This window comes from Quercus suber, unplaced genomic scaffold (genome assembly GCF_002906115.3).
Source record: "Quercus suber isolate HL8 unplaced genomic scaffold, Cork oak 2.0 scaffold_336, whole genome shotgun sequence".
In the NCBI taxonomy this organism is placed as follows: domain Eukaryota; kingdom Viridiplantae; phylum Streptophyta; class Magnoliopsida; order Fagales; family Fagaceae; genus Quercus; species Quercus suber.
This window is the reverse complement of record NW_027069788.1, coordinates 535,370-549,497: the sequence shown is the minus strand read 5'-3', so window position 1 is coordinate 549,497 and position 14,128 is coordinate 535,370. Positions and strand designations below refer to the sequence as shown.

Genomic DNA, 14,128 nt, shown 5'->3' with positions numbered 1-14,128 from the left:
GGCAAAATTTGCCAAACAGTACCATTTCAGAAGTTTTTCAGTTGGGTAGCACACGTTCAATCTTATTTGGTAAGTTAGACTCTTTTTGGAAGTCGATTTTAACAAACTCGACTTCCAGGCAAATTGATGAACTCAGTATTGGCGACTTTCAATGGAAGTCGAGTTCACTGAACTCGACTTCCACTTCAGAGTTACTTACTTCGTGGAATTTGTCTGGAAGTCGAGTTTATTAAAATCGACTTCCAGAAAAGAGTCTAACTTACGATATAACTTCGAACTCGTGCTACCCAGCTGAAAAATTTCTGAAAATATTCTGTTTGGCAAATTTTGCCTGTGCAGCAATAATTAGAATTTAGAAGTCCAAAACAAAATCCAACCTGGCCGGTTAGCAACAGAGAATCTCAAACTCCTCTGGCGGACATTTCAACTTCTCCCACAACGACGTCACTCACAAAGAACAAACCTTCAACACCCTCTGATCACCCCATCTAACGGTCCTCGTTTTTCCCTCCCCCTAAACCCCCCCCCCACATTTCCTTCGTCCCCACTTAAAAGTTAAAACCACACACACACAGAGCTAGAGAGAGAGAGAGAGAGAGACATGGCGTCGATGACGCTCACTTCTTCACTAACCTTACCACCTCGCTCTTTCCCTTCCCTCCGTTCCCGCACGCCCTCCAAATCCGCTCATTTCCTTCCCTCCCTAAGAATTCCAAATCCCATTTCCATATCCCATTCCCAATTCACTAACAAATCCTTTCCCATTTCCCTATCCCCGTTACCAAACAAGTCTAGTAATTATAACAACAAAAAATTATTCACTGTTAAAGCTACAGCCAGTGGGGCTGCCACGTCAGCCAATCCGCCAGCGCCGGCGCCGGCGTCGCCGCCGTGGCAAGGCGCGGCGTTAAAGCCGCTTCTGGCGTCGATCGCCACCGGAATTATCCTCTGGTTCGTTCCAGTGCCCGCGGGAGTTACGCGCAACGCGTGGCAGCTGCTCGCGATCTTCCTCGCCACCATCGTCGGGATCATCACCCAGCCTCTGCCTCTCGGCGCCGTCGCGCTGCTCGGCCTCGGCGCCTCCGTGCTCACCAAGACGCTGACGTTCGCCGCCGCGTTCTCCGCCTTCGGAGATCCGATCCCGTGGCTCATCGCGCTCGCTTTCTTCTTCGCCCGCGGGTTCATCAAGACCGGGCTCGGGAACCGAATCGCTTACCAGTTCGTCTCCTTGTTCGGAAGCTCGTCGTTGGGGCTAGGTTACAGCTTGGTTTTCAGCGAAGCGCTGTTAGCTCCGGCGATCCCGTCGGTTTCAGCGAGAGCCGGAGGGATCTTTCTCCCGCTCGTGAAGTCACTCTGCGTCGCTTGCGGCAGCAACGTCGGCGACGGGACCGAGGAGCGGCTCGGATCGTGGCTGATGCTCACGTGCTTTCAGACGTCGGTGATTTCGTCGGCGATGTTCTTGACGGCGATGGCGGCGAATCCATTGAGCGCGAATCTGACTTTCAACACGATCAAGCAGACGATCGGTTGGACCGATTGGGCCAAGGCGGCGATCGTGCCTGGTTTGGTGTCGTTGATTGTGGTTCCGTTTCTTCTGTACTTGATTTACCCGCCGACGGTGAAGAGTAGCCCCGATGCGCCGAAATTGGCGAAAGAGAAGTTGGAGAAGATGGGACCAATGACAAAGAATGAGATTATTATGGGTGGAACTCTGCTTCTTACGGTACATTTCTCTCTCTCTCTCTCTCTCTCTCTCTCTCTGTGACAATCTTATCTATTGGATTTTAGGTTATTGATGCTTTATGTAGTGATTTTGAGCTACTCTTGCTATTTGTGCTATTGTGTATTTTGAAATTTTGGATGGTGTTCATGTTGGTAACTATTGTATCTTAAGTAGAGATTTCTTGCTCAATTGGTTGAGGATAATGTGACAGTAGTGTTAATAATGTGCTAGTGTCTTGGTCTTATGGGCACATAGCAGAGGGTAGTTTGTCTTCTTTCTTGCTGATTCTTGTGGGGAAATTTTGACTAGATTGATGCAAAAGTAGCCGAATTTGGAGATTTTTGAAGGTTTCGCTGCAGAGGTTATTTTGGATGATTGAGTGTATGTTTTTGTTCAAGAATTTGTATTGTTATGTTTACTGAATCATGTGTCCGTATGCATGCTAAAATTTCAATTTTTATAACATAAGGTGGTCAGAAAAGTCTGACATTGGCACTTACATATCCGAAAACCAAATTAGAGTGTAGTTTTACAAGGTTGATATCTTTCATTGATTTCAACCCAAGAATGTTGGGCAAGCACCAGTGGTCATAAATTATATTTTCTGCCACTTGGGTTGTTGTAAAGGACACTTCTTGATTGGTATGCATATGTTTGCGTGTGTCTCCTGCATGTTATGTATGTGTCTTTCTGCAACCAAGTGTCTTTAACTCAATTGTATTAGCATTCCAGAACTGGACTTTCCAAATTCTATAAGCACCAAGAGTATTAATGTTTTCTTTCACTGATTCAGTATGCTAATTATTTGACCTTATATATGTTGATCTTTAGTATTTGTTATTCACCAAATTAATTATCAACTCAAAGACATATTAGGGCAATGGCATTTGGGCCAACTAGAAGTCATTCACTAAATTAATTATGAACTGAAGTGGTATTCTGTTGTTCACCTCGCATTGGTTTGGGGTGGTGGACAAGTATGGGGGTTTGGATCCCCAAGTCTTTACCTATGCAAAAAGAAAAGAAAAGAAAAGTCATATTATGTTTTTTCTGTCATTGACTTCATTCCCCTATGATGCATTTAGACAAATGAATCACCAAGTTCATGCCGGTTTCAATATGTATGCAGTGTTATAAATATTTATTTAATTTCTGCACGTGTTCTTTATTGTGATACCTCTCTCCTCTGTTCTTTATTACGTCAGGTGGGTCTCTGGATTTTTGGAGGGGTGCTGAATGTGGACGCTGTCACTGCCGCCATTCTTGGATTATCTGTCCTCCTGGTCGCTGGGGTTGTGACATGGAAGGAGTGCTTAGCTGAATCAGTTGCCTGGGATACACTCACATGGTTTGCTGCACTCATTGCAATGGCTGGATATCTCAACAAATATGGTCTCATCTCCTGGTTCAGCCAAACTGTAGTCAAGGTTTGTCTTCTATCCTCTTACTGGCATCTCATTGCTGACATCAGAGTGCTTAAACTGTGGGTTTTGGTTGTTGGGTGCCATGACTGAGACATATATATATATACATCATTGACATTACTTCTTAAAATGTCTGAGACTTATCTCAGAAACATTCATCTCCCCTTTCCTTTTCCTATGATTAATGGTAAATACATTATTTGATTTTGAATCCTCTAAATAATACTATAAAAGTATCAACATTGGGTTTAATGAATTAGATGATTTCATTTATTCATAGGTGCAGTCTTTCTGTTAGCCACTGATAGACTAATCAGTCTAGCAAGATGCCTTGAACACTTTATTTTTTTTCATAATAGTATCTTGAATTCTTTATTCTTATACCATATGGTGTTTCCTAAAATTTTATTTTTGCTGGGAAATGATGCTTAGAGAGTTGCATTGTAAATAATCTAAATTGATCATCAATAATCCCTTTGATAAGTAAGATGTCAGAATGGAGGGGCAAAACAATGTTGTATCAATAATCTTTTAGTAAATGCGTGTGTGTGTGTGTGTGTTTAACTTAGAAATGGAGAGCAAATTGAAGCATGAATAATCACGAAACTGCATATTCAATTACTAAGAAAATGGGTACATAGCAATATGACGTAGATAATTACATATCATAGACAGTCAGGACGTATGAATTCTAACACAACCTCCGGATATTCAACACACACAATTCTGGTACGAGATCCTCATCTTTTCCACAAAATGTTTGAAGACATTTTCAAAATCATCATCTGTAAGTTTTTCTCAATTGGGAGACTTTAGTGCCCATTTGATTATCATATTTTGGACAAAAAATTACAATTATGGTTTCAAAACATGATTTAATGCCTTTACTAAAATTTATAAATTGTGCATTTTGAGTCTAAATAACATAGACAAAGGGCAGCAACATCTAGGGCTGTTTGGTAAGAAATTTCTAGTAATGTTGTTGAAATTTTGTGAAAATACGTGTTGCAATGTTTAAATAACAATTTTCGTTGTTTAAATACTGTTACTAAAGGAGGCTCTAATATCCAATAGGCGATGTATAATCTGCTAATATCTTTTCCACAAATTATTTGCAAAAATTTTCAACAGCTTTAAATGTAACTTTGTTTCCGTTAGGAAACTTAAGGTAGTCAGCATGAGAAGAGGGCCCCTAAATTTATTGTATCCTCCTTATTCTACAGAGAACAGTACTGTCTAATTTCCAAGTCAAGTAAACCATGCTAAGACCTTTACCAAAAATTAGTTGAAGACATTAAAACGGCCCTGTATGGAAGTTTGTCTCCATAAGAAGACGTTTTACAGGAAAATAGGATCCTTAGAATTTTCCTCTTTTAAAAAAAAAAAAAAAAAAAAAAAACAGTTTCATTAATTTAAAACTGTCAAATTGCAATGTTGTATATTGGAGAAGGGCGAAGTAAGCAAAAGACGTAGTTACTTTATTGTTGTACATCAATAATAAGGTCAATTAACAATGTTGATTATGTTATGTGATGAGAAATATTTTAAATTGGAGATCAAGTGATTTGTACAAAGCTCACATTCCGTTTGGCTTGGGTCTGTGGTTTATGAATTATTAACCTAAGTGACTCCCTAATGTTGTGGTCTACTAAAGTACCATTAAGTGTGTGTTTGACAAAAATTATTTTTGAATACTTATTTTACTATTCAGTTCATTTTTAGTATTATTTATGGGTCTTACTGTATTTTTTGGTACTATTCATGAGTTTCACTGTTCTATTTTAACTAATTTTTACTTTTATTTGTAATACTTTTAACAAAAAGAATTTCAATTTCAACAAAATATGTGAATCCGCAGTATCAACTTTAGTTTTTCTTTTTATTTTTTGGGAATGAGCAGGTGCGGATTTTATTAAAAAATAACTATAAAACTCAAATTATATTATTAGTTAGGCAAGGTTTGAAACAAATTTCATTTCTAACAAATCGAGTTCAGAGGACTCGATTTTGCTCTGAGAAAATCGAGTGTTAGACACTCGATTTCCAAGTGAATATGAAAATCGAGTGTAAGACACTCGATTTTCAAGTGCAAATTCACTGGGCAAAATTGAGTGCAGAGAACTCGAATTGTTAGAAACCAAATATGTTTAAAATGTTGCCTAACTAATAATATAGATTGGGTTTTATAGTTATTTTTTAATAAAATCCAGCAGGTGCTGGCTTTTTGAAAATTTTTTTTTTGGGGGACTGAGCTAATTATTTGGATTAAAAAAAGGTGTGTGTTTAAGTGAATTTTTTTTTTTTTTTTCCTGGATAAAAAAGGTAAATGAAATCGATAAAAAAAAGAAGGTAAAGTTAGTGTGAAACATCCAGGTACCTTCGCTTACCCATTGGCCGCCATTGACGCAAGAAATTAATTGGGGGTAGCTTAGACATATACATACACACACATATATATATATATATATATATTTCCGAGAAACAGCTTAGACATTAAGATAGAGTTTTGAATATTTTTTCTACTTGTAAAACAAAGACCATTACAATGTCTAGCTTAAAAAAGGTATTTTCGGTCCTTCTTACGGCCGCCTTGGCTGTGTTACATTCCTCATTAGATGTTGCTTCTCTTTTTGTGAATGAAGAGGCAAAGACAGAGGCAAACGCTCTACTCAATTGGAAAGCCAGTCTTCAAAATGAAACCCAGTCACACTTGCCTTCATGGACTCTCCAGCCAAATAATGCTACCAATTCTTCAAGTAATCAAAATAAAAGCTCCATCCCATGCAGTTGGTACGGCATTTCATGCAACCAAGCAGGAAGTGTTATTGGATTAAACCTGGCTAACTCACGTTTGAAAGGTATGCTCCATGAATTTTCATTCTCATCTCTCCCCAACCTTACATCCGTTGATCTTAACACGAATGAACTCTTTGGTACAATCCCTTTTGAAATTAGCAACCTGTCCAAACTTATATATCTTGATCTGTCCTCCAATAACTTATCGGGGAAATCCCACCACAGATTGGCCTACTGACCAATCTTGAGGTCCTGGCCCTAGCTGAAAATCAATTAAATGGCTCAATTCCGCGGGAAATAGGTCAGTTGAAATCTCTCACTGACCTTTCTTTGTATGCCAACCACCTCCATGGCTGCATTCCTGCTTCATTACGTAATTTGAGCTACCTGACCAACTTATATCTCAGCAATAATTCCATTGTGTGTACCATTCCTGCATCTTTAGGTAATATAAGCAACTTGGTTGAGTTGGACCTCCATCGTAATCAACTTTCTGGTTCCATTCCTCCAGAAATCGGAAACCTCTCCAATTTAGTTATATTTGACATATCAAACAATAATCTTATAGGTCTCATCCCATCTACTATTGGAAACATAAAGAAGCTAACCTTTTTGCAAATGTATAAAAATAATCTGTCTGGCTCTATTCCCCAAGAAATAGGAAATTTGAAGTCTCTTGTCAATTTAAGCTTGCATACAAATAATCTTTCTGATTCGATTCCCACATCACTAGGTGCTCTAAGCAACCTAACTGTTTTACACATGTACAACAATCAACTTTCGGGCACCATTCCTGAAGAATTAGGAAACCTAAAGTCCATAACGGATCTTGAACTGGGTAAAAATAAGTTGACTGGTACTGTTCCAAATTCCTTGGGTAAGTTGAGTAACTTAGAACATTTATACCTTCATGATAATCAACTTTCTGATTAAAAAAAAAAAAAGAAAAAAAAAAAAAAAAAAAGAGAAGAAGAATATGAGAGAGAGAATAACGTGTGTTGACGTTGGTTTACTTGACTTTAGACAGTGATGGTCTTCGTATTAGATTATTTACTTTACACTATATTTCTTTAAAATATTAATTTTTTTTTAATAGTTTCTTTTTCTTCACAAATGACAATTGTAAGGAACAAATTTGAGTCATAAACCTAAAAGGTAGATGAACTTAAGCCCAAAAAGCCTAAAACAATGAATTTGTAGGGAATGGTTGGAAATTTGGGCTAAAATGAGTTGGACAGTAAACAAAGTGGGTTCGAATGATAAGAATAGGAAGATAGATTGATTTAATCCAAAGAAAATCGTCCTCGGGACAGTCCGAGGAGATTCGTTCTTCTATATTACTACTGAGTTTGATTACAAATTTTATCCCTGATTGCTACAGTGTTTCTCTTTTTATTTCTCGACCCCCCTCCTTTTAGGGTCTCCCCTCTACTTTATACTATCTCCCTCTTCTCATCTTCACCCTACGGTCAATTGCTTATCTTCATCCTTGTCCCATCAGCACCCTCTTGAAGTCTTTGGGGGTAGCTGTAAGGCTGAATAAACACTGTTCAGAGATCACTTTCTCATTAATGTGACCAGAGAGTTAACTACAAAACATTTAATGCGGTAGTAGCAGCTTTCTCTTAGACATTTCTAAGCTCCCATCTCCCCTGTACATTTGTAATGCACATCCCTATCAATAGAATTTCCTGGAAGGTCACCTTGAATGATAGGATATACATTTGATCTGTGCTTTGTTCATACAAGGAGATACTCCTCCGAGGACCAACTTTCCCAACCTTTCCATTTGCAACCTACTCATGGGACTCTGAGCTTAATACCCTCACTACTGTTTATTCATCCTCAAACCAACCAACGTCCTCGGCCAAGGCCCAATATATAAATTTGGGCCCCTATCCCTACAATAGCCCCTCAAAACTCCAGTTTTTTCCCTCTCACCCAATGAGAAAAAGTGGGGTTTTGATTTTTAAGAGTTAAAACCATTCATTTCTTTGGTTTACACACGTGGGATTACTGTTTTGTGCGCCCCATAACTGTTACTAACGCTTCAGAGCCCGCGATGCATCATTAATTGCTCCAGGTGGTGCTTTGTTTCCCGCATCCAATGGTGAGACACAAATCCTACAGTTGACATTTCTCCTTGAATTTTGAGTGGAATAACTCCCACTCAATTCCACCTTCTATATAAGGCACCCGAGGAAATCATTTTTCCTCATTTCACAAGTTTTCAAGCTCTCCAGAGACCCTTAAGGCTTTCTAAGTTCCCAAATTTCCTAAGTCCTTTTCTTCAAAAATCTTCGAATCTTTTAAAGGTTCAGGGACCAATACACGTGTTTATTCTTGTAAGTTTCCCCTTTTCTAGGTTAATTTCTTCTCGGTCGATCTCCTCGACCTTCTATTCTTTGTTTCTTTCCTTTGAAAATTTCTTTCGCATCTTTTTAGTTCACCTAGATGGATAGGTTCAAGCACCTTATAGACACTCTTGTCGGTATGGAGGGTTTCAGGGCCAAGTACCACATTCTGCAAGGAGTAGCCCTGCAATATTGTCCCCCCAGACCAGATAAACTTTGATAGGAAAGAAGGTTAAGTTGTCATTCCTATAATCGCCTTCATAGAGGAAGGAATGACACTTCCTATGGGTAGGGTGACCCGGGACTACCTGATCAACCACAGATTATGCCGTCACTAGTGCGCTTCCAACCTATTTAGAGTATTAGGGAGTGTAGATGCTCTCAATAAGCAGAACTTAGGGCTCACATGGCACGACATCATTCACATGTACAAATGTCATTCCCTTGCTGATGTGGGATTTTACCTCAAGTCCTGGTCCAACATTGTTAAAATGGTATCATGTCTTTCTAAGTCCAATAAGAGCATGAAGGATGATTACCTGATTGCATTCGGGGAATGGCACGACGGTTTTCACTACCCAACTTGGGAGGGAGAACCAGGTGGGTTACCTTAGGATTAGGTCCCTCGGCATGGGATTTAGCCCTTTTAGTTTTACTACCTTTCCCCTTTAACATTTTGTCTTCCTTTGATGGCGAGTTTTGTTGGTCTAACCATGATTTCCTCCACAAATGTTTTTGCAGATAAAAGGCACACTGCTCCGAGACTCAGCTTGGTCAACGTTCAGGGTCTCAACAAGTTACTGAGGTCGGAGGTACTTATAAGTGAAGACAAGTAGCTACGATCCGTGCACTTAATACTCGATTTTGAGCCTCTATCAAACATATTCCAAGACACGGGCGAAGCAATAAAAGCCGGTGATCCCAGACTAGCTCATATAGACGTTTCTATGCCTGGCTTCTTGGCCCAAAGAGACCTTCCACCAATTGAACTGCCTCTTCAACGTTCTTCCCGAGAAGTAGCAATTCTAAGGGAGGAAACAGCCTCCTCGTGTTTATCCCTTGAGGCCAAGATTGACCAATTTCACCTCAAAGAAGAAGGAAAGGCGCCAAAAAGGTCTGTGGAGCTCTCGGATTCTGAAGCCGAATTTGATAGACTTTCTGCGGCCCATTCTCCTAGACTCGTAGATACCCGAGTTGATACTAGCTCTGAGGAAGAGGAAGAAATGGCCTTGAACCCGAGGAGAGGCCTTAAAGATCTAGTAGCTAGGAGAAATAAGGGGTAGTTATCCAAGGATGCCCCGAAGACTCAACTTCCTCGCAATCTCCCCTCTCCTCCTCCTCTCCCTGTGACAACAATCGGACTGCTCCCTTGTCCTGATTTAAAGAAGAAAAGGAAAGTACAATGAGTGGAGGAGGGCAAGGTGGTTCTTACGAAGGGGGCAAAGCAGGCCAAAAATTCCAAAGACAAATGGGCTTCCTCTGTGGATAACAGGGAGGACCCCGTTGGGGCTGAGGTGCACCGACAACAGCACACTTAGGCTCCAAGGCTGGAGCGAGATGGCGTTGCCGTCCCTTGGGACACTTTAGTGCGGGAGTTCCAGAGAGGACATTCAACCTACATTGTTAAAGCCCTAGAGCAACCTCTTCTTCTCCCCAAAGACATGGAAGCTCTTAGGCACATGAGACAGCCTATCCTCTTCCTGTCCCTGAAGAGGGACCTTGCCATGGTAGGTTAACCTACAAATCTTTAAATTAAATGCTAAGCTACACTGTCATTCTTTCTCTTCCTTTTTATTTACTTATTATTTTTTTTTACATGGGATTCCTTCATTATTTTTATGCAGGTTACTCAGCAAGTTTTTGTGGCCGAGGAGTGTGTTCGGGACACCCGTAATGAGGCTAGGGTTGAGGCCCACTCCTGCATTGAGACTGAGAAGTCCCTGGGAGCCCTCAAGCAAGAGCAAACGGAGTTGGCCAACAAGCTGATCGCCACGGACAAGGCTCATTTGAGTGCCGAGGCAGGTGTGAAGAATGTGGAGATGCAGGCCAAGGACCAGCGCAAACAGCTTCACATGATTGAGATAGAACTGGTCACCCAAAGATAGCTAGTCCTAGATCTCAAGGCTAAGTTGTAGAAAGCTAAGGATGCAGCTCGGGTGGCCAGGGAAGCTTCTGAGGCCGCGGAGATGGCATCCTATGAACGTGGGGTGCTAGAAACAAAGACTCGGTTGGCTAAAGAGGTGGCAAGAGTGTGCATGGACTACTGCGTCGATACATTGGCAGAGGCGCTCAACTGGGTAGAAGTCCCTACTGACTCTGAGCTGAGGAGGGTTGAGAATATTTTCTTCCTGAAGGACATCTGAGAAGTTCCAGCAATGCTCCCTCCTCCCGTTACTGATCCTCTCCCTCCTCTCGAGCAGCTCCCCACCATCCAAGCCCCTTCTCCTGATGCTGAAGTCTCAACAAGGGCTAGAAAGGGTAAGGAGGTTCAGCCACCAATCAAGGTCAAACACTCCAAGGATGCTCTCACGATCAGGGATGTGGTCTCTAAGGCTAAAGATGTAGAGTCTAAGTCCACGGTAGTTGATCCTAAAGAGGACCCTCATCAAGCCAAGGCATAATTATAGGATTTTCTTTTGTAGTTTTCTCTGTATATTTTTTCTTTTTTGTAGTGGCATTCTGCCATTGAACATAATGTACTTCCTCTTTTATTCAATGAAAAGACTTTTCCTTTTACTCTATGTATCTTTACTTTATGTGTTTTTAACTTTAAATGCCTTTAGCTTTAACAATGTTGCAAACAGCAGTGAATTGCTGCTATTCTTTTAACAAAAGCTAACAGTAATACATTACTAATACTTTAAATAAATTGAACAAGTACCAGCAATAAAGAGAATTGTCACATACTTGTACTAAGAGTTGATCCTAATCCAGGAACATTAATTTACTTAAAGCCAATGATCCGAGGAGTTGAGTATAACCTGGGATCTATTCTAGTACTTAGGAAAATAAATAGGTTGTGTTGATTTACCCAAAGCACGTGGTTTGAGGAGTCAGACATACCCAAGGTTCTGTCCAATACTTGGAAAAATGTCATAAAGTGTCAATTTACCCAAAGCATATGGTCCGAGGAGCCAGGCATGATTAAGGTTCTGTTTAACACTTAGAAAGATGTCATTAAGTATTAATTTACCCAAAGCATGTGGTCCGAAGAGCCAGACATGACTAAGATTCTGTTTAATACTTAGAAAGATGTCATAGAGTGTTAATTTACCCAAAACATATAGTCCGAGGAGCCGGGCATGACTAAGGTTCTGTTTAACACTTAGAAAGATGTTAGTAAGTATTAATTTACCCAAAACATGTGGTCCAGGGGAACCAGGTATGACTAAGGTTCTGTTTAATACTTAGAAAGATGTCATAGAGTGTTAATTTACCCAAAGCATGTGATCCAATGAGCCAGGCATGACTAAGGTTTTGTTTAACACTTAGGAAGATGTCATTAAGTATTAATTTACCCAAAGCATGTGGTCCGGGATGCCAGGCATGACTAAGGTTTTGTTTAATACTTAGAAAGATGTCATTAAGTATTAATTTACCTAAAGCATGTGGCCCGGGGAACCAAGCATGACTAAGGCTCTGTTTAATACTTAGAAAGATGTCATAGAGTGTTAATTTACCTAAAGCATGTGGTCCGAGGAGCCAGACATGACTAAGGTTCTGTTTAACATCTAATAAGTAGTAGAACGGATGACATATAACATTATAAACCAAAAATATGGTAAAGAATGCTTTCATTAATAATAATACCTTCTCAAGTTGTTCATATTCCAATGACGGAATAAAGTATTTTCATCTAGATCTTCCAGGTAATATGCACCTATTCCTGCCATTGATGTAATGCAATATGGTCCTTCCCAATTAGGTCTCAATTTTCTTCATGCTAGGTTCTTTGCAATACTCAAAACATTTCTTAACACCAAGTCTCCAGGTGTCAGTGGCCTTAACTTCACGTTGGCATCATATCCTTACTTGAGCTTGTGTTGATAATAGGCTAATTGGATCATGGCATTTTCTCTTCGCTCTTCAATTAAGTCCAAGCTCTTTTCTAGCAGTTCATCATTGTTGCTCGGAGTGAAAGAATTCGTTCTCAATGTTAGGAATTCAATCTCTAGAGGAATAACGGCTTCGACTTCATAAGTCATTGAAAATGGGGTCTCCCTAATGGACCTACGAGGTGTAGTTTGGTATGTCCAAAGAATGTGTGGTAACTCTTCCACCCATCTTCCCTTTGCGTCGTCCAACCTCTTTTTAAGTCCACTCACTGTGACCTTATTGACAGCTTCAGCCTATCCATTCCCCTGTGAATATGCCAGGGCGGAATATCTATTTGTTATGCCCAAGTCATAGCAATACCTCCTGAAGGCCTTACTATCGAACTAAAGACCGTTGTCTGAGATGAGGGTACAAGGGATTCCAATCCAAGTGACAATATTTTTCCAAACACATTTCTTGGCATCAACATCCCTGATATTTGCCAATGGTTCAGCTTTAAACCATTTGGTAAAGTAATCTGTGCCGACCAACAAATACCTCTTATTTCCTACTGCCTTAGGGAAAGGACCCATGATGTCCAAGCACGATTGAGTGAAAGGCCAAGGGCTGGACAGAGGGTTAAGACCTCCTCTTGATTGATGAATGTTGGGTTCAAATCTTTGGCATTGGTCACACTTCTTCACATACTCTTGTGCTTCCTTCTACATATTTGGCCACCAATAGCCTTGAGTGAGGACCCTGTGGGATAAAGATCTGCCTCCTATGTGGCTTCCACAAATCCCTTCATGTAATTCTTCTAGGAGTAGTTCAACTACTTCGGGGTGTATGCATAGCAAATATGGGCTAGAAAAAGATCTCTTATACAACTGTTGGTCATCGGACAACTAGAACTGAGAAGCCTTCCTCTATACCTTGTCAGCCTCGGACTTACCCTTGGGTAAGATATCTTCCATAAGGAATAGCACAATAAAGTCCATCCAGCTAGGACCTATCCTTATTTGATGAATATGAACCATGTTTCCTCTTTTCTCAGTAGGTTTATACAAATCCCCCACAAGGATCATCCAAGGTAAACTTTGTGCCGAGGAGGTTGCCAGCGTGGCAAGAGAATCAGCATGTGTATTTCTACTCCTAGGGATTTGCGACAAATTAAAAGACTTAAATCCAGACTGTAAGTATCTAACCAAGTTCAAATATTCTTGCATTCTGAGATCTCTAGCTTCCAACTCTCCTTGAACTTAGCCCACAATCAGCTTTGAATCAGAGAACATTTCCACTGCTTTTCCACTCATTCTTTAAACCATGGTCATCCCTACCAGTAGAGCTTCATACTCAGCTTCACTGTTTGTGGTCGAGAAGCCCAATCTCAAGGATTTCTCAATTGTAATCATCTTAGGAGATATCAAAACTAGCCCCACTCCAAATCCTATGTGGTTTGCCGCACCATCAACGTATACCTCCCAGGACAAAGGTTCTTGTAAGGAGATTGTACCAGTCGATTTTTCATCCATGTTCTACTTCTTTACTCTCTCTTCTAATAGGGTTTCAACAAAGTCAGCTACCAGATCGGCGAGGACCTAACCCTTAACAGAGGTGCGAGGCAAGTACTTAATATCAAAAGCCCCTAGAATCGTACCTCACTTTGCTATTCTCCCTATGTAATCAGCACTTTGAAGTAGTGATCTGACCCAGAACTGGGTTAAGACCACAACTGTGTATGATTGGACATAGTGAGGGAGCTTATGCGTAGTAAGTACCACAACCAAAATGGCCTT

General features: G+C 40.5%; 2 protein-coding genes across 2 annotated transcripts; both read left to right on the top strand.

Annotated features, from left to right (window-relative positions):
- Window positions 1-372: 372 nt before the first annotated feature.
- Window positions 373-3,252, top strand: LOC136061634 (dicarboxylate transporter 1, chloroplastic-like). Its single transcript, XM_065759646.1, has 2 exons — window positions 373-1,723; window positions 2,929-3,252. The coding sequence occupies exons 1-2, from the start codon at window positions 602-604 to the stop codon at window positions 3,235-3,237; spliced, it is 1,431 nt and encodes a 476-aa protein (XP_065615718.1). The 5' UTR covers window positions 373-601; the 3' UTR covers window positions 3,238-3,252.
- Window positions 3,253-5,692: 2,440 nt separating this feature from the next.
- Window positions 5,693-9,580, top strand: LOC136061624 (probable leucine-rich repeat receptor-like protein kinase At1g35710). Its single transcript, XM_065759625.1, has 3 exons — window positions 5,693-6,005; window positions 6,389-6,820; window positions 9,189-9,580. Exons 1-3 carry the CDS (start codon window positions 5,693-5,695, stop codon window positions 9,578-9,580), a joined length of 1,137 nt encoding a protein of 378 aa, XP_065615697.1.
- Window positions 9,581-14,128: the final 4,548 nt, after the last annotated feature.